General features: G+C 44.8%; 1 protein-coding gene across 3 annotated transcripts in view; it reads left to right on the top strand.

The window, feature by feature from the left end:
* Positions 1–19,947, top strand: part of UBE4B (ubiquitination factor E4B) — a 110,364-nt gene that overhangs the window by 85,220 nt on the left and 5,197 nt on the right. For all 3 annotated transcript variants that reach the window (XM_061184999.1, XM_061184998.1, XM_061184997.1), the window contains 5 exons: positions 531–766; positions 6,661–6,787; positions 8,442–8,586; positions 12,654–12,788; positions 15,263–15,454. In XM_061184999.1, coding sequence (XP_061040982.1) covers positions 531–766; positions 6,661–6,787; positions 8,442–8,586; positions 12,654–12,788; positions 15,263–15,454 — 835 coding nt within the window. The remainder of the gene's footprint in view (positions 1–530; positions 767–6,660; positions 6,788–8,441; positions 8,587–12,653; positions 12,789–15,262; positions 15,455–19,947) is intronic.

Here is a 19,947-nt window from a genome sequence, read left to right as displayed (position 1 = left end):
ACGGTGCTGGTAATAATGTGCTCTGTGAAAAGTGAGTCGAATTGTGTGTCTGAGAAACAAGGAGGAAACCGTTTATAAATATCTGCGTGAACATTCAAAAGCCAGAAATACCCACCTCTATATTTTGTACCAAAATTTTTCTCAATTGTAAAATTAGAGAATGCTTACAAAGAAATAGGTTGAGTTTATAACTAATGTTTGAACTTTGAAAAAGTGAAAACAACTCCATCAAAATATTTTTTAAAGTCTTTTTGGTCATGAAGATCTTTTGTAAAATTCACCTACGATTTAATCATACCTTTGGTTTATTTTCTAAAACATAAGATAATATAACATGCTCTGGCCAATAGACGCAATGGGTTTTAAATCTACCTGTTTGTAATGGGAATAGTCACCTTAAACTCAGCAAGTTAAAGGGAACTCTGTGTCCTGGCTCCTAGACCTATTCGTCCCCTTCCTTGCCTAATGACACCAGCATCCACCCGTGTTTTCTCAGAGCTTTACTACCTGTTCCTCTCACCTCTCTTCAGATACTCTCCTCAGGTGCTTTATGAGCCCTGTACTCAGGATATTGTGATGTTCCTCGTTGTGATGTTGTGTAACCAGAACTACATCCGAAATCCATATCTGGTGGCCAAACTCGTAGAAGTCATGTTTATGACTAACCCTGCTGTTCAGCCACGGACCCAGAAGTTTTTTGAAATGATTGAGAACCATCCTCTCTCCACCAAGCTATTGGTCCCTTCCCTGATGAAGTTTTATACAGGTAGGTACCTGTTGTGTACAGGTGGGCAAGGTCGTCTAAAGCCAGTGGATGAAGTTGTTCTAAACCTGTTACCTAATATGCTGACATCGGCTTCTAAGTATGACCCACTAATACACTGCCAGCAGAGCATAAACTGTCGGTTATTTTTCCCCTGAGTTGTGGAAATATTACACTGACCACTCTACACTGACCACTCCCCCTGATGATTCAGTGGGATCCATTGAAAGTCAGATGGGTAACACTGAGATCAAGTTGGTGTTTTTATCTGAAACTACCTGGGTCATTTTAGCTTTTAACTTACAACATTAGTTTTGCAACACTGTCCTGTAACCCAGAGTTTCAAAACTGGGTAAAACAGGGAGCTTGTTAAAAATGCTTATTCTTGAAGACCCCACTCAAAAACCAACAGAATCAGGATCTCTGAGAGTCTTCACTCATTGACTAATTCTGTACATTCATCCAATGCCTACTATTTGCCAGGCACTGTTCTAGGTGCTAGGTGACACTGGTGAACAAGACTGAAAATGTATCAGACACTCTGCAAGGAGGTCTTCCTCTTCTGGTTGAATTGTATTCCAAATTTTCATTTTTAATTTGGCTTTTGAACTGCAAATGTGTTTTCATAAAGCCTGTAACTTAGGGGACCCATTCACCTGTTCTCTACCAAAGGCACAGGATTGTACAAATGGAACATTTTCCCTCCAGTTTGTATATTTCTCAGGAAAGGAAGTGTGTTGTCTGCCTTCTTTTTATTTATTTATTTATTTATTTATTTTTGGCTGTGTTGGGTGTTCGTTGCTGCACGCGGGCTTTCTCTAGTTGCGGCGAGCAGGGGCTACTCTTCATTGCAGTGCGCGGGCTTCTCATTGTGGTGGCTTCTCTTGTTGCGGAGCACAGGCTCTAGGCGCATGGCCTTCAGTAGTTGTGGCATGCGGGCTCAGTAGTTGTGGCTTGTGAGCTCAGTAGTTGTGGCTCACGGGCTCTAGAGCGCAGGCTCAGTAGTTGTGGCGCACGGGCTTAGTTGCTCTGTGGCATGTGGGATCTTCCCGGGCCAGGGCTCGAACCTGTGTCCCCTGCATTGGCAAGCGGATTCTTAACCACTGCGCCACCAGAGAAACCCCTACCTGTCTTCTTATCTTCTATTGAACCTAGCACATTCTGGGCGCCCATTTAGCAGAATGTACTCGCCATGCTCTTGGAAGAAACACCAGCCTCCCGGAGCACAGTCCATTGCTGTTCACGGCGGCAGCAGCGGTTTGGGGATTCCTCTGTGTTCAGTGACAACCATCCCTTCCCTGTAGACCAAGACCTGCTCCTGCTCATTTTGGGCTGGTGCTGGCATCTCTCTCTGTGTGCTTCTGAGGCTCAAGAACCTGTCTACCTCCTTTCCCTTTTGTCACTATTATCTTATGTCACCTACTGGGAGTTTCTCTCCTTCCCCAAGCCTGTCTGTATCCTCTTAAACCTAAACAAGTATGCGGGCCTCTTGAAGTTTTGTTAACATGCTCACCTTGGCAGCAGCAGAGAACACTCCTGGGTAAAAGGCCCCCGCTTGGCTCTCCTGTCCTCCTCTTACCTCTTGGCCCTGGTAGGAGAGGACCACGGGCCATTCAGGTACAAGTGGTGCATCACCCGTGTACAGGATGGGACCTTGTACGGTCCCTTGCACCTGTCAGGCTTAGCTGAATTGAAGGTAATTCTGCATTTCTTAAAATAATGATGAGGCACCTCTTTTCACCTATTAAATTTATTTTTAAGATGGGAATACCTGGTGCTAATATGGTTATAGGGAAATAAACGAACCTGCAAAAGTCTATTTCATCTCCTCTGTAGCTCGTGTGTAGAATTAGTGCTATGAAACTCTCTGAGAATGTAAGTTGGTAAAGCCTTTCTGGAAGGCAAATTGGCAGTCCACACCAAAGCCTTCTATCTTCCATATCAGTCAAGGCCCAGTTAGGATAACCTGCCAGTTAGTTTAATAGAGAGAATTTAACATAAGGAACTGGTGAAATAGGTAGTGGAAGACAGAAAAGGCAAATAAGGAACACTGGGGTAATACAGATTGTCGGTGCAGGGAGCAGCCATCATCTGTCCCTAGGGCTGGGGGAACCAAGGGAAAAGGCTGGGGTTATGGAATTCTAGTGCCTCAAATGAGTGCTTGGACAGAACTGGGACCCAGGCCTGAGGAAGCATGCTGGCCAGCTGGTGCTGGTGTCTCTGAGGGCGTGTGGGATTCCTGGTCCTGCGAGTGTGGAACAAAGCTGGAAACGAGCCAGCTGCTGCTGCTGGGCTGGAGAGTCCATGATGGGAGCAGCAAGCCAGCAGAGGTCCAAGTCCCTTCTTCAGTTTTCCAGCTCCCCTGCAGCGTCCCTGTTGGCGAGCCTAACAGGGGGCCAGCTGGCAAAGGGAAACTTGGAGTCCCAGCATCAGTATCACAAAGCCAAGTGTAAAGGGTGGATTTGGGGGGACCTCCCTGGTGGCCCAGTGGTTAAGACTCCGTACTCCCAATGCAGGAGCCTGGGTTCGATCCCTGGTCAGGGAACTAGATCCCACGTGCATGCCGCACCTAAGAGTTCACATGCCGCAACTAAGGAGCCCAGTGCCGCAACTAAGACCCGGCACGACCAAAGAAATAAATAAATGTCTTTTTAAAAAATGGGTGGATTTGGGGCTGAGAGACAGCAGCTAAATAATGAGTACACCCTCTTACATGTAAACTTCATTCCTAGTAATCGATTCTGTGGGAATAAATATAAATGTCTGTAAATGTTTATAACAACATTCACTGTGTTAGTATTTATAATGCGATACAGTGAGAGTGTTAAAAACAACCTAAATTCCTGCCAGTTGTGGGTCAGTTAAGTAAATTATAGTTTATCCATACGGTGGGTCTATGTGAACCATGAAAAATAGTGTGTTATTTACAGTACGTGGTTAAGTAATAAAAAGTAAAGAAAATGCCATGTAGTGGAAAAATATGTCAAGTATGACCACGTTTTGATACACATATATATATTACAGAAAAAAGTATGGGAGAATATATGCCAAAATATTAACAGTGAATTGGTTATTTATGAATGGTAGAATTGTGGGTGGTTTTTTTTTTTTAATTATCTGAACATCTTTATTATTCTACAGTAAACATGCATTGTTAGTATTAAAAAAAAAAAAAATTTAGGTAAGTTCATTTTGTACTCAGATAGTGCCCTGGGCCTGTCACTGTGGCTTTGGGATAAGGAACAGGGCTGGGCCTCTTGCCTGTGAGGCCAGTGCTGGGCCTGGGGGGCCCCCCACCGGTAAGATTCCAGGAGCTGGTGGGCGGGTGTTGTTTCTCCTTTCCCCCTTGCCACCAAGCAGTGTGCCCTCTGGCCCTGGACCACCTCTGTGGTGGTCCATGGGTATTAGATGATACCCATGCTAATAATAGCCCCTGCTTATTGAACATTTGCTAATCCGCACAGCAGTCCTCAAGATGGGTGCTATAAATATCTCCATTGTACGAATGAGGAAACTGCAGCTTAGAAAGGTCAAGAAGCTTGCTGAAGGTAAACAGCCAGTGAGTGGCAGCAGCCTCAGCAGCTGGGCACTAGCACAGGTGCTTCTCCAGCTACCGCGGGCCCTGCGCCAAGGGAGCCCTGCCGCGGGCGTGGTGGACACTCCCCACGTGTCCATCAAATCCATGTTAAGTCCTGCTGACTGAGGTCCCGGCTCCTGAGCACGGCTGACTCTCAGACATGAATTAGAGATTGATCTCTGGAACAGGCTCTCTTTTACACCCCAGAGAGGGTATTCTAGCTTAGACGATACTTAAGATCAAATGTTTGTTCCAAAAATAAAACTGAGTTTCAAAAATAAGAGTATTTTATTTGTACCACAGCAGTCAGTGCCTTAAGGACCAGCTCTCAAAACTTGGCTACTCAGAACCAGGAAGAACACTGATAACCAAGACTTACCTTCAAGACTGTTCTCTTCCCCACGCTGATCTGAATCAGCAAAGCCAGCGTTAGCCCAAGTAGATTCGATCACTAATTCAACAAATACGTACGGAGCTCCTACTGCGGGTCAGCTTTGGTGTTGCTGCCAGGGCCTAGCGGTGAGGACCCCAAATCCCCGCCCTCACCAGTCAGGCACCCTAGCTGGGAGACAGACACTGAACCCATAAATGAGGTAATTCCAGAGAGTGAGTGTGAGAGGAAGGCCTGGTGCTGCTTTAAGAAGCATAGTCAGGGGAGGTCTCTGAGGAGATGACTTTGGAGTAATGTTGAAAATGAGACCCGAGAGGGAACCATAAGCAGATCTCAGCCACAGTATGCAGGCAGTGAGGACAGCAAGTGTAAAGGCCCTGAGGCCCGGGCAGCCTAGTGAATCAAGCAAGAAGACTCATGATGGGAGAGCAACTACCAGGGAGAGTTCATTGCAGGCCTCTTAGAACTAGGACTTGAGAATTAGAACTTGGGCTGATGCAGTTTTGAGGGAACATTAGGAATGAATTTTTTTTTAATGTTGGGAGAGATGTATATTGATGGGTAGTAAGTTAACGGTCATTACTTAGCCTCTGCTATGTTCAGGATACAGTGCAGGTGTTATGAGCCATTTAGAGCATTGACGAGGCTCTTTGTCAGCCCCCGGTGTTCTTCTCCTGTGGACTCTGCTAAATCAGCCCTCCACGCTTTAGTTCACACTTTTATACAGTTAATAAAATGACACTTAGTTCAGCTTAAAGAAAGGTTGACCTAATGAATATACGTAAGTGCTTTTAGATCTTTGTACCATAGGTCTTAGCTGATTCCTTTTATCTTGAAATAACTATTTTCCTTTTTAATCCCAAGAAAGTGTTCATTGGCAAATATAGAAAATAGCAAAAAGAAAATAAAAATCATTGATAATCTCTGCACTCAGAGAGAATCTGTTAACATTTTGCTCGGTATCTTTCCAGTCAATTTGTATATCATGTGTGTGAGTGTGTGTGTATTTTTTAATATGATTGGACCCAAACTGTATATTTTGTTTGGTAGCCTGTGGTTTTCACTTAATATATCACAAATACCTTTTTGTGTTCTCTGTTGGGCACTTGGATTATTTATATTTTTTTCATATAAATAGTACTTTAATGAGTATCCTTGGAGATCAGTCTTTGAACATGTGTTTTCTTGAATAGAATTGGTGGGTCAGAAAGATGGGCATACTGATGGCTTGTGATACATTTTGTCAAATTGTCTGTTCATCCCCACCAGCATTTATAGGGTGCCTTTTATCTTTTCCTTGAGTCTTACTGTCTTTACCTGACAGTTTTCCCTCTTTTTAAGATTTGTCATGAATTCAGGAATTTCTCGTGCTTAAGCTGTTTGTCTTTTGGATAACTAAGTTTGATCTTTGTTCCATGTAAAAAGATACATGGATGATGGTAATTGGTAAATGAATGATGAGTACATAGAGATTTACTATGCTTTTCTCTACTTTTAAAACATCAATTATACAAAAGTAGTTAAAATAATAGTCACATTTAGTAGGTATGTGGCCCTTAATAAAACTTAACCCAATTTTTTTCCTGCTCAGGGATACTCATTTAAAGTTCTATGGAATTTCTATAAATTAGTAAGAAAATTGGGGGAGTTACGAGAATTCAGATTCTGGTCATGGGTGTTGACAAGCTATTTTCCCAGCCCAGTTCCTTTTGTTATGGTGTCATTGCCAGACCTTCGTTATGAAACTTTAGTCTTCAAAACCACCTCGTAATTTCTCTTCTGCCTTCCATGTGAGATATAGACAAAATTTTGTCACATCTCTGATTTTGCAGATTTGTATTATTCATTCAATGACATTGTAGCAGCAATAACTGCTTTTAGAAAGGAAAGAAAGTACATATGCTTCAGTCCCTTGTCTTTCTTCTTTAGATGTTGAGCATACCGGAGCCACCAGCGAGTTCTATGACAAGTTCACCATTCGCTATCATATTAGCACCATTTTTAAAAGCCTTTGGCAAAATATAGCTCACCATGGCACCTTTATGGAGGAGTTCAAGTGAGTATTGGGCCCCTAATGTCACAGCTTGCTGTCTTGCAAATCACAGGTAGAGTGGCCACTTAAAAACTTTCACAGCTGGGTTCTTGTTGACTGTTTGCTTGGTCTCAGCCTCCCTTAAATTTTCCAGATGGTGCTGCTAAATGTAAGTAGGGTTATCTAAATCTCTGTGCTTGCCAGACATTGCTAAAGTTTAGATATTTCAAGATACTGTGGGCATGGTATACATAGAGAAAGAATCTATAACTATTATGAAATGATGTGTTGTGTTTTTTGGTGTTTCCTGATTACAGTATTAAATGAATTTGCAGAATGCCTGAACTGGGATCTTATGGTGCTCTTGAATATGATATCAAGGTTTAGAGTTAGAAATATAAGGAGAACTTCAGATTCAGAAGCAGATAGGGTAAGGCTGTCACTTGAAGTGACATTCTTTGTAGTGAGGCCCTAGACCTTGATTAAGGGCTTTTCATTACCAACCTGAAATTTCGGTGACTACTTAAACCTGGACATTAGTAATTCCATCTAAGTTACTTTCAAAAGAAAGGTGCTTCAAAAAAGAAAGGTAGGTGAAAATATTGAACTCTTGAATTATTCTTCAGAAGATATTTTATCCCATCTCCTTGGATCTTTTGCAACCCATGTTCAGTCTTTGATCAAGCCTAGCTGTCACTTGTTTACTGAGTTACTAGTCAACAGTATAAGTATGACCAGTGGAGTATCCATTTGCTAGACACCTTTCTGCAGAGTAATCTCTTTAAGTTAGTTATCGCCATGAACTGCTCTTGTCATCAGAATTACATTCCAACAAAAGAAGCTTGGCATGAGCTTAGGAGACCAGGCAGGCCCACGGCTTGATCTGCACGGTGCTAATTAGGAGTGTTCATCCTGAACTTCGCATGTTCCTGAAATCCAGGCCTCTGCCCTTGTTCACAGGAACTTCTCTTCCCCCCACCCCCGGCACGGGCTCACTGCCCTCTGGTCACCCAGCAGTAGATCCTGAAGTGTAGCTCCTCTTGTCTCTACTAATCTGGCAGGTACAGAGTCTTAACAGGTGGGCCAAGCCATCTCAGCTCACCAGCAAGTCCCTCCATTATAATAGGATATGCAGGACAGTTCCAGAGATTGGAAGCTTCTGTTTCTGTAAAGTATGTTAATATCCTACTTTATCAGTATTACAGCTTCCAATTTTTCTTCAACGTGTCTTTCTTTATAATAAAGAAGAACTGTATTGGGAGTTCTCTTACCTCTTATATGTGGGTATTTGTGCTTTCCTTATATGTTGGGGAGTTTAAGCATATTTTCTTTTCTAGTCTGGAAGAGTGTTTTCTCTACTTAAAATTATTGAGGGAATGAGCCGGGTAGTGCTGGTAAGTCCACTCTCTGGAGGGGGAAAAAAAAAAATCAGCATTTGCTGATCGTCCAGGGTGTAAATACTGCCACTGTTGCCAAATTTGAGCTACCAAGGGAATTTGCTTGCAGAACTCTGGAATGTTAGGACTCGGCTCTCGGAAACCGTGCAGGGTGGCTGTAGCACATCGGTGGAATGAGCTTATCAATTAATATAGAAGAATAACAAGGTCTCAGGAGATGTGGAGCTGCGCCTCCGCGCCAGGGAAATGTGTGACCATGTACCGTGTAATTGCCTTTTTAGTTCCGGGAAGCAGTTTGTCCGCTATATAAACATGCTGATAAACGACACAACATTTTTGCTCGATGAAAGCCTGGAGTCTCTGAAGCGGATCCACGAAGTGCAAGAAGAGATGAAGAACAAAGAACAGTGGGACCAGCTGCCCCGGGTGAGGACATGGTCCAGGTGCTGGGACAGCGTCGCAGGGAAGCAGGCTTGGCCCCGGGCAGAGCCCTGCTTTGGGGGCTGCATCTGGGTCTGAAGGCTTAGGTCCGACAGACTTGTCGGTACTTGTTACCATCCCACCTGTGGGCTTCTGTGAAGTTAGAGCCCAGGTTGGGGGTAGGAGAACCCTTAAACACTTGACCTAAAGCTAAGAAATGAGGTGAGAAGTCTTTGTCCTGAAAACTCTCTCTGCCTTTTTAACTTTCAAGGGCTGTTTTGGAGAAGAGCTTTTATTGTTCGAATATGTTAAGATTTAGGAAAGTAACTAGGAAATAAATCTCTAGAACTCTGTCTGCTAGTCAAGAATTTGGTTTGTTCGTATGATCTTCTTTGGACATCTGTGTGTGTGACTAACTCCGGAGGGCTCTGATGGGGTATTTTTCCTCTCAGTACATCTTGGTTTTTATGTTCAGTTATAAACAGAAAAGAGGTCTGTTTTGCCAGGTTCCATGAGAAATTCCTGCTGTGCCAGTGACAGCACACTGCCCTCTCCTGACATCGATTGCCACCATTTAGATGATTCCCCGGTCAGTTATTAGGCCCTTCGCAGCTATTGGTGACTTCATATATTGGTTAGTTCTGCTCCTGGTTTTGTTAGGTTCAAAATCAGAACTGCTTTCCAGAAAGTAGGGAGGACCACTTTTTCTTTACTCGCAGCAGCATTCTCGAGATGAAGATAGTACTGAGGTTGTTCTAAAGCTGTGGAGTCAAAACTCTCTTAAACATAGAATGTCGAAGCACACTTAGGGAAGGTTTTCATTCCAAGTATTCCTGCAGCTTTGATGAGAATTTTACGTCTTACTCTAGCCAACATGCTTCAACTACAAACTTTAACCTTCTGGGGGGCTTTGCGCAGAGTCCGTGGATGCTGGATTTCTCCGGTGTCCATGCCACCACGCTCCTTGAACCCCTCTAATTGCATTCATGAGGTAACGCAGTGGTCGTCATCTTTTCCCTCGGCACTGTACTGGCACCCTCTAGACGGCATTCATCCTACCCACCAGCCTCATATGCATTTCTAAACACACCTTAAACTGTTTTGCTCCTGTGCCTCCAAAACCCTCCTCCTGCCGCTCTCCGTTTCCCACGGGGCGGCATCACCCCCAGGCCTGAGGCTCCCCAGGGTGGCTCTAAGACATCCTCCCATGCTTACCCCTTGTCACAGTCTGTCAGCTCGAATGTGGTCCAGTCCCCCGGCCTTTGCAGAACGTGCCGGGGAAACAGGTGAGCTCTAGTTGCAAGAGCCCCAGCTTCGGGGTCCAGGGGACCTGGGTTTGAGAACTGGCACTGCCGCACATTAAAAGTTCTTCCTCGCTGTTTCCTAGCCCGTAAATCAGAGAGAGTTCTTGCCTTGTGGGAAAGTTGTGAGGAGAGACGGATGGTGAGGACATAGTTCATGACCAGCCCAGAGAAAGTGTTCAGGATGTGTAGCTCCTATTGCTTTGTTTGCCTTGAGACACTTCTGTCCAAAATGCTGTACATTCTACTCTTATGTATTAAAATCTTACCCATTCTTTGAGGGAGGTCTTGTCCAAATACTCCCTCAGGGCTGGCCTTCCCCATCAGTGGAGCTGCACAGTCTCACCTTTCTCCCCACTCCTGTAACGCCCTCTGTATGTCACTCATGATGCTGATGTTGGACCAGCTTACATTGTCGATGTTGGGATATGGGTCTGTGGCACATTACCTCGTCCAGAGCCAGTGCTTATAATAATAGCATTTGTTTATGAGGCGACTGAGCAGATACTATTGATTTTTCTGGGTCAATGGATGGAAAAGGGCATAAATAATCCCTAAAAAAATGCTCCTTCAGAATCAGGTCTGCTTGACTTTGGAGTCACTTCCTGCCTCCTGCCTCCCCTCCTGGTCCTCCCAGGTGCGCAGCTCTCAGGCTTCTCTTCTCTCTCCACATTGCTCCCTAGGTCATGTGTTTCTCGGTGAGGATGCTGGTTGGAGTTTTGCTATAAGAGTAATTCTTTGTTATGAGAGACGGTCCCGGACACTGCAGGACCTTTAGCATCTCTAGCTCGTGCCCATTTAATGCCAGTGATGTTTCCCTCCGACCCGCATGCAACCGGAAACATTCCCACACGTGGCCTGATGCTCCCAGTTGAAAATCAGGGCTAGCTGATTTCATCTGTTCCAAGGCTTTAGCTGTCTGTATTCTGACAACTCCAAAATGTGCCTCCCTAACTCGGCTCACTCCTGATTCAGGCTTACATAACGAGCTGTTGACCTGCCCCTGCCCAGTGGTCTAATAGGATCTCAAACCTGACTTGTCCAAAACTGAGCCCTCGATGTCGTCCCCCAGATCTCCTCTCCAGACTGCCGTGTCTCAGAGAGCGCCGACCGCAGTCTGCTGCTTGCTCTGGCTCAGCACCTTCTGGAGTCTTCCTTGATTCCTCTCTCTCCCAGCAAAGGCCCCTAGGCTCTGTCCTAAAGTATGTTTGTTATCTGACCTCTTCCCCCACCTCCAGCTCACTACCGTCTCTTAACCTGCATTACTGGAGTAGCCCCCCATTTGGTTTCAGCCTCCGCCCTTGCTCACGTGCATTCCAGCAGGATGGTGTTAAAATCTCAGTCAGCCTCTCATCACTGCTCTGCTCAGAGCCCTTCCAGGCTTCCCGAATTCTCACACTCGGGCCTGGAGGGCACTGCAGTCTTGGCCCTGCCCTTCCCCTTTGCTCACCTACCCTGCCCCCACTCGCCTCCTTGATCTTCAGCCGAACAGCAGGGCCTTTGCACTTGCTGTTCCCTGTTCCCGGAGTGCTTTTCCCCTGGATCTTGCTGACTCACTTCCTTCAGATACCTGCTTAAATGTTACCTCCTCAGAGAGGCTTCCCTGACCACCCTTTCCAGACCAGCACCCCAGCCCCCGCACACTCTTCCTTCCCCCCTCCCCACCCTGCTTTATTTTTTCTTCATCATTATCGGACTTATGCTGTATCTGTTTGGGTGGGTGTCTGTTTATTGCTTATCTCCCTAACTGGCTTCTAAATTCCATGAGGTAGGGAGCCTTCTTGGTCACGTTCTGTGCTTCATCTCCGGGACCTAAAGGAGGCCTGGCCTGTGCAAGGGGCTGGATCACACTGATTGATGAATGAACGTGACACCCAGACACACACTAAGGTGGTTCTCACCTTGCTCTTCCTCCATCCTCCCTGCTTCAGCCTTTCGTTCCTGACCAAAGGGCGGTGGGCAGGTCACCCAGCACCGGTGCAGGATCTCCACCGGGCACTTACCCAGCGGGCCCTCGTGTGGCTACATCAGCTATTCTAGCTGTTTCCCCTCCCCCGAGGTAAAGTAAACAGGCCTCTGAGCAGATGCAGGAATTTCAGCCGTACTGATGTTTCTGCATTTGGTCTGTCACAGAGCCTTCAGTAGATTCCACCTTATTTTACCCATGAGTCAAATACACCTTATTATCTTGTTTCCCAGCCTATGGCAGAGTAGAAGGAGGAGGATGGCGCCAGAGGCAAGCATGCTGACAGTTGTAGAGGTTGACAGCCTAACCGGTGTGGAGAGACAGGATTCAAAAGCTGAGCAATCTACAGGCCCTTGGTGTTGTGGCAAAACCTATAGGCCTCAGTGTGATAGCGCAGCACGCCTGTGGTTTTCAAAATAACGATGACTACGCAGACGTTGTTATTAAGGACGGTGAATATCCTTTATTAGCACGTGTATCAGGCAGGACGTAAGAATCACTTATTGCGTCCTGCGTAGAAGTTGATGGTGAGTTCTTTCATCATTGAGGAAACTGAGTCTCATATAAGTTAAGTCATGTGCCAAGGTCCTCTTATTCAAAGCCCTAAAGACATCTGATGGCGAAAGGAATAAACCTCAGTAATCTGGAAGGTTTGCTGTACAGGTTGTGGTATCGTTGCCTAAGTGTGTTGGCTGTGTTACGCACCTCCCCAGTTATGAGCTGGCTGTGCTTTTCCTTCTCACTTGGCGTGTGCTGAGCTGCTGGCTGTACTGAGACGTGTCTGGCATCTGTTCACTGTTGCCCAGGACCAGCAGCAGGCCCGCCAGTCCCAGCTCGCCCAGGATGAACGCGTTTCACGCTCGTATCTTGCCCTGGCGACAGAAACCGTGGACATGTTCCATATCCTCACCAAGCAGGTCCAGAAGCCGTTCCTCAGACCTGTGAGTAGAACCTTGGGGGTATTTGTTTTGTCTGTTGGATTCCACTTTCAGAGTCTATCACTTATAACTAAATAGAGTAGTTGTTGAAATCCTGGGTGTTTCAGCACCAAAGTCACCAATCGGTGAAATTCTGTTACTGATTTTGTTCCCAGTTATGCTAATTGATACACACAATATTCTGTCCATAGTCTGAAGTCTGCAAAAGGTCACTTCCAAGATAACTTATATCACTTTCTGCTGAGACAGCACATTGGATTATTAATGTTGAAGCTGTGACGTATTTTTATCATCGTCGACTCCAGTATTTTATTTATAGGAAAAGTATAAGGTGACGTCAATTGGGAATGAGACTATATTAAGTAGAAATAATTGACAGTGTATAAGATCTTTGGTTCTGTTCGGTGTAGGTTTGTTACACTCAGGAAGCCAAAGGTTAACGAGAGCCATAATTAGGGTTTATGATAGGTCAAAGGTAGCCAGATTGTTTGGCCTTGACTTGATTGATGAGACCGGGATCCTGTTTCTGAAATCGAAACTGAGGGGCATAAATGAAGATCTCTGCTTCGCTTCAACAACCCCCTGCAACACACACACACACACACACACGTGCACGCACACACACACACGTGCACGCAAACACACACACACGCGCGCGCGCAAACACACACACAGAGTTTAGAAGTCTTATGGTGGGGCCGGGGCAAGGGTAGTGAGGAAGGCAAGAAAGAGGCCTGAGATTTGGTAGTTACTTGCCCATATGGAGACAAGTTTGCAGTGGGATATAATTTTACTACACGTTTCCTCCAGTTTCCCTGTTTACTCTCACCTCCATCATTATCACCACACCCTGTCCTACGTGCAACTCAAGAGATGAGCCCCCTCCTCTGTCCCGTTTACATTTCATGTCTCTTCATAAATAGATTTCAGTGCAAGAGCAGCAGAGCATGAAGCAAAACAGTGCATCACTGAAAGCGTAAGAACACTGACTGCAGCTCATTTAGATAAGGTACTTCAGACACTTGCTTCCCTTAAAGGTTTGCAAATGGACTTCTTTAAACTTTTTCTATAAAGGCCAGACAGTAAATAGTTTAGGCGTTGTAGGCCACATGGCCTCTATTGCAGCTGCTAGCTTTGCTGTTGCTGTGTTCCAGTAAAACTCCATGAAGTGAGGCATCAGGCCAGATATGTCTTGCAGCTAGCAGTTTGCCAATCCCTGCTCTGTCATGTTTTATTTGATGTTCAACTACTCCGATGGCAGTGCTCTTTGATTGTTCAGAAGGTCAGAAACTATAAAAATTACTTGAGACTAAATTATCATAAAGCCTATTTTTAGTTCTAAATTCTTCATTTTTTTAAAGGAAATTATTGAAAACTAAGTCTGTTATTTTCATGTCAATTAAAATTAATGTTTTTCAAGACCTACTCTTCGATCTGAGCTCTCCATACACATGGGTCATAGTCTTCTGCCCCCTGTCTTTGCCTGTGCCTGCTTTGATCTTTCCTTTTCCTTTGCTGCACTGTTTTCACCTTCTTTGCTGGTTAACACAAAACTCTCCCACTTCAGGAAAAAAAAATTACCAGTTACATCCTATTCTTATCCCTCCTTTACCTCACAGTTTCTTAACAATTAAATACAGGAGTACTTTACTTTGTGCAAAACCAGGTCCTTTAGAAGCCAAATTTAAGTTGAATTTGTATAAATCCAGTCATGAAATTTAATGAAAACCTTGTTACTTAAAGAGAAGCTTTCACAGCTCATTTTATATGGCCGGTGTTTAATACTCTGTAAGCCAGGTTTTCCTATTTCAGGATTGCTTAAAGCAATGTATGCCCACCTGTAGTAGGTACTGTGTCATCTTGTGGGGTTATAGTATATTATTTCATAATTAGTTTTTAGTTGTTTCATTTACGTTTGTTTTGTCTCACTGGTTAGATTTAAAACTATTCAAGACATAAGTTTTATCTTCTGCCTCTTTTATATTTCTTCACTCTTTGCATCTGATAAATAAATAAGAATGGTGCATATTGCCTGAACTGTCAGGGACTTGAAATTTATAGAAAAATAATGCATAAAATGATGGCTGAAAGAGCATACGCCAGAAACTTTCGTGACACATGTGATGATGATAGAATTATGAATAGTTTCCCTCTTTTACCTATTTCTCAACGAATTCGAAGTGATCCTTGTTTTTATAATTAAAGCATGAATTTAACAAAAATGTTGCCTTTTTGGTATTTATAAATATTCCATCAGCCTGCAACATTCTATGAAGTATTAGAATTACTGGATTAGAAATGGAGAGTAAAGAAAAGTTTGAATGGAATGTCCTTCTTCAGCGTATGATACAGCACGTATAAGGGATTCTTTGAAGATTGAGCCTGCCAATTCCTGTTCCTCCACTGAAATGGGAGTTTTGGGTCCTTCTTGCTTGTCTCAACAGCATGAATTGTCCTATTATCCTGTGATTTCCTAGGAACTCGGACCCCGATTGGCTGCGATGCTGAACTTTAATCTTCAGCAACTCTGTGGTCCTAAGTGCCGTGACCTGAAAGTTGAAAACCCTGAGAAATATGGCTTTGAACCAAAGAAGCTGTTGGACCAACTGACGGATATTTACTTGCAGCTGGACTGTGCCCGGTTCGCTAAAGCCATTGCTGACGACCAGGTCAGTGCCCAAGGGAGCAGTTTCAGAGAGAGCCTGGAGTTCAGGCTCCTGGAGTGGGTGACTTGAGTTTGCTTCCCTGTGGATTTCCCGGCAGACCCTGCGTGATTACATAGCCATCTGCTATTGGATTTTCCCCACTTGAAATCAAGGAAGGTGACACTTTTCAAAATGTGGTTTGAGAAGTTTTTAGTATGTAAATAGAAGTAATGGCCACAGTGGCAAGGGGAACTTGTCTGGTGTACATGGATGTGACTCAGTTGTTTTCCTTTGGGCGTAAAGAGCAGATTTGGCTCTCAGATCCGTCTCCAGTTGAGTTTGTACCCATCTTGCTAAGGGCCTCACTCGACAAATCGGTTACATTCCCAGAAAGAGCCTGGTTTTCTCAGGGAATCCAAATCTTCTTCCCAAGAAGGAGATGTAATAACAGCTTCAGTGCTGCCGTTATTTCTGTGGTTCCAGGTTTCAAACTGTGTATGTTATCTTTACATTCTTCCCTCCTTTATTCCTTGTGTCCCTCTGATCGTATCCATTTTGTGGTTTTCATTTCCACAGCTACCAATTTAGTCCAAGCGACCCCTGCCCGGCCTCGATTTTTAATTTTTCAGTATCTCATAAAGGGCTTCCCCTCCCTCCACGTTCCTCTGTCCTGCAGCATCTTCAGCGTCATAATAACTGATGTTTATTAACCACACATCAAGTTTTAGCCACTTTTCATGTTTTCACTTGTAATCCTCACAAAATCCTACAATTTAGGTTTAGTTGGATTCCTTGCTTTACAAGGAGGCACACAGAGGTTAAAGAGCTGCGCAGTTGATGTGAGGCAGAGGCAGGATTCCCACCTGGCAGTCTGGCCCTGAGCCCGTGTTCTCAGCTTCTCTGCTCTCCACTTAAAATGCCCCCAAAGTGCCATGTCTGTGTCAGTCTCTGCATCTTTGTTCACATTATTTATCCAAGTATTAACTCACATCTCAGGGTAACCATCACTAGGCATTCCAGAAGGTTCTTTACTTATATCTCATCCAAAGGTCAAAATAGGGGAATTGTAGGTACTTTATTTTTCAATAACAGCTTTATTGAGACATAATTCTCATACCTAGGTACTTTTGGATAAAGCAAGAGATGTGGTCTTGACAAAGCACCTGCAATGGAAAAAACCACATATGTCTAAAGCAGTTTTTCCATAAAAAGTCGTGGTAAAAGAGCAGGTTAGGTGTTTGCAGTTACTTTGGGAAGATGCTAAAATGATTCTCTAGCCTATGACTGTATAATGCTGCACATATTGAGAAATGGAAGATAAGCGGTAGCCTTAAGAGGGACAGGAAGCAATTATACTTCAATAAAGATGTTTTAAAAAAAAAAAAAGAAAAGAGGGACAGGAAATGGAAATGCTCCCCGAGCAAGGTCAGGTCGTCTGCCTTGGGCAGCAGGCCGGCTGGAGCTGGGCCTCTCCAGCCCAGCCAGAGGTCGGGTGTGAAGAGTCCCCGGGGACTCTTCCACTTTCACCGTCAGGGACTCGAAAGGGTCGTTTAGCCGGCTCCCTCTTCTCCTGGTAGGTCTTGCTGTGGCTGCCACATCGCAAGCGGTTATAACACGTAACATAAAGTTTGCAGTGTGGATGAGCCCAGCACACCCAGTGAGACGGTGAAAACCAAGTGGGTGACAAAGGAGTGTTTCCAAGTGCTTCCAGCTGCCTTTCCTTGGTGACCAACAAAACGTCCACACTGCCTGGTAATGCCTATGGATTGTGGTGGTGGCACATGGCTTGAGTCACAGACAGCGGTTTCTGCACAGTGGCACATGGGTCTTCTCGAATGTCTAAATAGCCCTGTTCTTCCAGACACGTGAAGCAGGCACACAAGTGCCAGTGGCACAGTGGAGAGAAAAACACTTTTTAAGTGGATTTTCTGCTTCCTTGTACAGTGTGGCGTTCGTCTTGATTGTTGGACACTTTCCATTTATATGGGCTGTAAGCTGATGAGGGGCCTGCCCACTGGATTGTTTCGGAAGAGCGTCTGGGGGGGCTGGGAGCGGAAGGATGGAAGACTAGAAAGCTCCTGGGAGGTGGTAGAATTTCGTTTTCTCCCTTGGGAGCAGTGCTCTTGGTTCGCTCTGGTTCCGTCTGGTATGTCTTGTTTTCCTGGGAAGACAGAGGAGGGAAAAAACAGCAGCCGAGCAAGGGAAGAAGCTGAGAGCCTTCTCTCCTGTGCACCGAGAGCGGGCGGAAGACAGGTGCCTGGGAGAGGTGACAGAAGGCCCCCGCGCGAGGAGCCCTGAGCCTTACACTCACAGGCCTGAGGAGAGAGCCCCTCGTCAGAGAGGGAGTGCGACGGGACGGTTGTCCCTGGAGCCCAGAGAACCCAGGAGAGAGAGAGGTCTTAGCCTGACACAGTGAGCTGCACTGAGGGCCAAGTCTACCTGTGGTTTCCGGGCAGATGGACGGCAGATCTGTCATTCATGGAGTGCTGTCTGTTAACACCATGTTCCATTAAACAACAATAGTAGTAAAGAGCCCATGTAATGGGGACTTCCTGGCGGTCCAGTGATTAAGACTTTGCCTTCCAGTGCAGGGGGTGTGGGTTCGATCCCTGGTCAGGGAACTAAGATCCCACATGGCTCCTGGCCAAAAAACCAAAACATAAAACAGAAGCAATATTGTAACAAATTCAATAAAGACTTTTAAAAAATGGTCCACATCAAAAAAAAAAAAAGAAAAAAAGAATCTTGGGATTTCCCTGGCGGTCCAGCGGTAAAGAATCCGCCTTCCAATGCAGGGGCCGCAGGTTCAATCCCTGGTTGGGGATCCAAGATCCCACATGCCACGGGGCAGCTAAGCTCGTGCACCGCAACTACTGAACTCGCGCGCCTCAATGAGAGAGCCTGCGTGCCACAAACTACAGAGTCCTTGCGCTCTGGAACCCGTGCACCACAACTAGAGAGAAGCCCATGCACTGCAGTGAAAGATCCCGCATGCCTCAGTGGAAGATCCTGCATTCCTCAACGAAGATCCCTCATGCCGCAACTAAGACCCGACGCAGCCATAAAAATTAAAAAAAAGAGCCCATGTGAAATCTCACTTCTCCTATGCAGCGTTCCTTTTTTTTTTTTTTTTTTAATTTATTTGGCTGCGTCGGGTCTTCGTTGCTGCGCGCGGGCTTTCTCTAGTTGCGGCGAGCGGGGGCTACTCTTCGTTGCGGTGCGCGGGCTTCTCATTGCAGTGGCTTCTCTTGTTGCGGAGCACGGGCTCTAGGCACGTGGGCTTCAGTAGTTGTGGCACATGGGCTCAGTAGTTGTGGCTCACGGGCTCTAGAGCGCAGGTTCAGCAGTTGTGGCGCACGGGCTTAGTTGCTCCACAGCAGGTGGGATCTTCCCAGACCAGGCCTCGAACCCGTGTCCCCTGCATTGGCAGGCGGATTCTTAACCACTGCGCCACCAGGGAAGTCCCGCAGCCTTCCTTTTTTTTTTTTTTTTTTTTTTTGAGGTGAAATTCACATAACATAAAATTAACCATGTTGAAGTGTGTGATTCGGTGACATTTAGTACATTCACAGTCTTGTACAACCATCACCTCTTTTCACCCCCACAAGGAAGTCCCGTACCCATTAAGCAGTCACTGTCCCTTCCTCCTCCCCCCAGCTCCTGGCAACCACTAAACTGCTTTCTGTCTTTATTTTACCTATTTTTACATTTATCTATTAGCCTATTCTGAATATTTCATGTAAATGGAATCATACAGTGTATAACCTTTTGTGTCTGGCTTCTTTCACATAGCATGCTTTCCAGGTTCATCCATGTTATAGCATATATCAGTACCTGATTCCTTTTTATGGCTCAATGTTTCATTATATGGCTATACCATGGTTTGTTTATTCATTCATCCATTGATGGACATTTGAATTGTTTCCACCTTTTGGCTGTTATAAATAGTATCCTGTGAACGTTCATGTAAAAGTGTTTGAATACCTATTTTCAATTCTTTGGGATATACTTAGGAGTAGAATTTCTGAGTCATATGGTAATTCTATGTTTAACATTCCCACCAGCAGTGTACGAGGGTTCTAATTTTTCCACATCCTTGCCAACACTTGCTATTTTCTGTTTTGTATTTTTATTTTTAAATAGCCACCCTAGTGGGAGTAAAGTGGTATTTCACTGTGGTTTTGATTTGCATTTCCCTAATGACAAATGCTGTTGAACATCTTTTCGTGTACTTGCTGGCCATTTGTATATCTTTTTTGAAGAAATGTCTGTTCGATCCTTCATCTTTTTTTTTTTTTTTTTTTTTTTTTGGCCGCACCAAGCAGCTTTGTGGGATTTTAGTTCCCTGACCAGGGATTCAACCCAGGCCCTCGGTAGTGAAAGCACGAGTCCTAACCACTGGACCACCAAAGAATTCCCCTTCATCCATTTTTTATTTTATTTTATTTTTTATTTATTTATTTTTATTTATTTATTTTTGGCTGCATTAGGTCTTCATTGCTGCACGCGGGCTTTCT

Source organism: Eubalaena glacialis, chromosome 3, assembly GCF_028564815.1.
Source record: "Eubalaena glacialis isolate mEubGla1 chromosome 3, mEubGla1.1.hap2.+ XY, whole genome shotgun sequence".
NCBI classification, from domain to species: domain Eukaryota; kingdom Metazoa; phylum Chordata; class Mammalia; order Artiodactyla; family Balaenidae; genus Eubalaena; species Eubalaena glacialis.
Note: the sequence above shows the minus strand (reverse complement) of the source record. Positions and strands in the feature narration are given on the sequence as shown.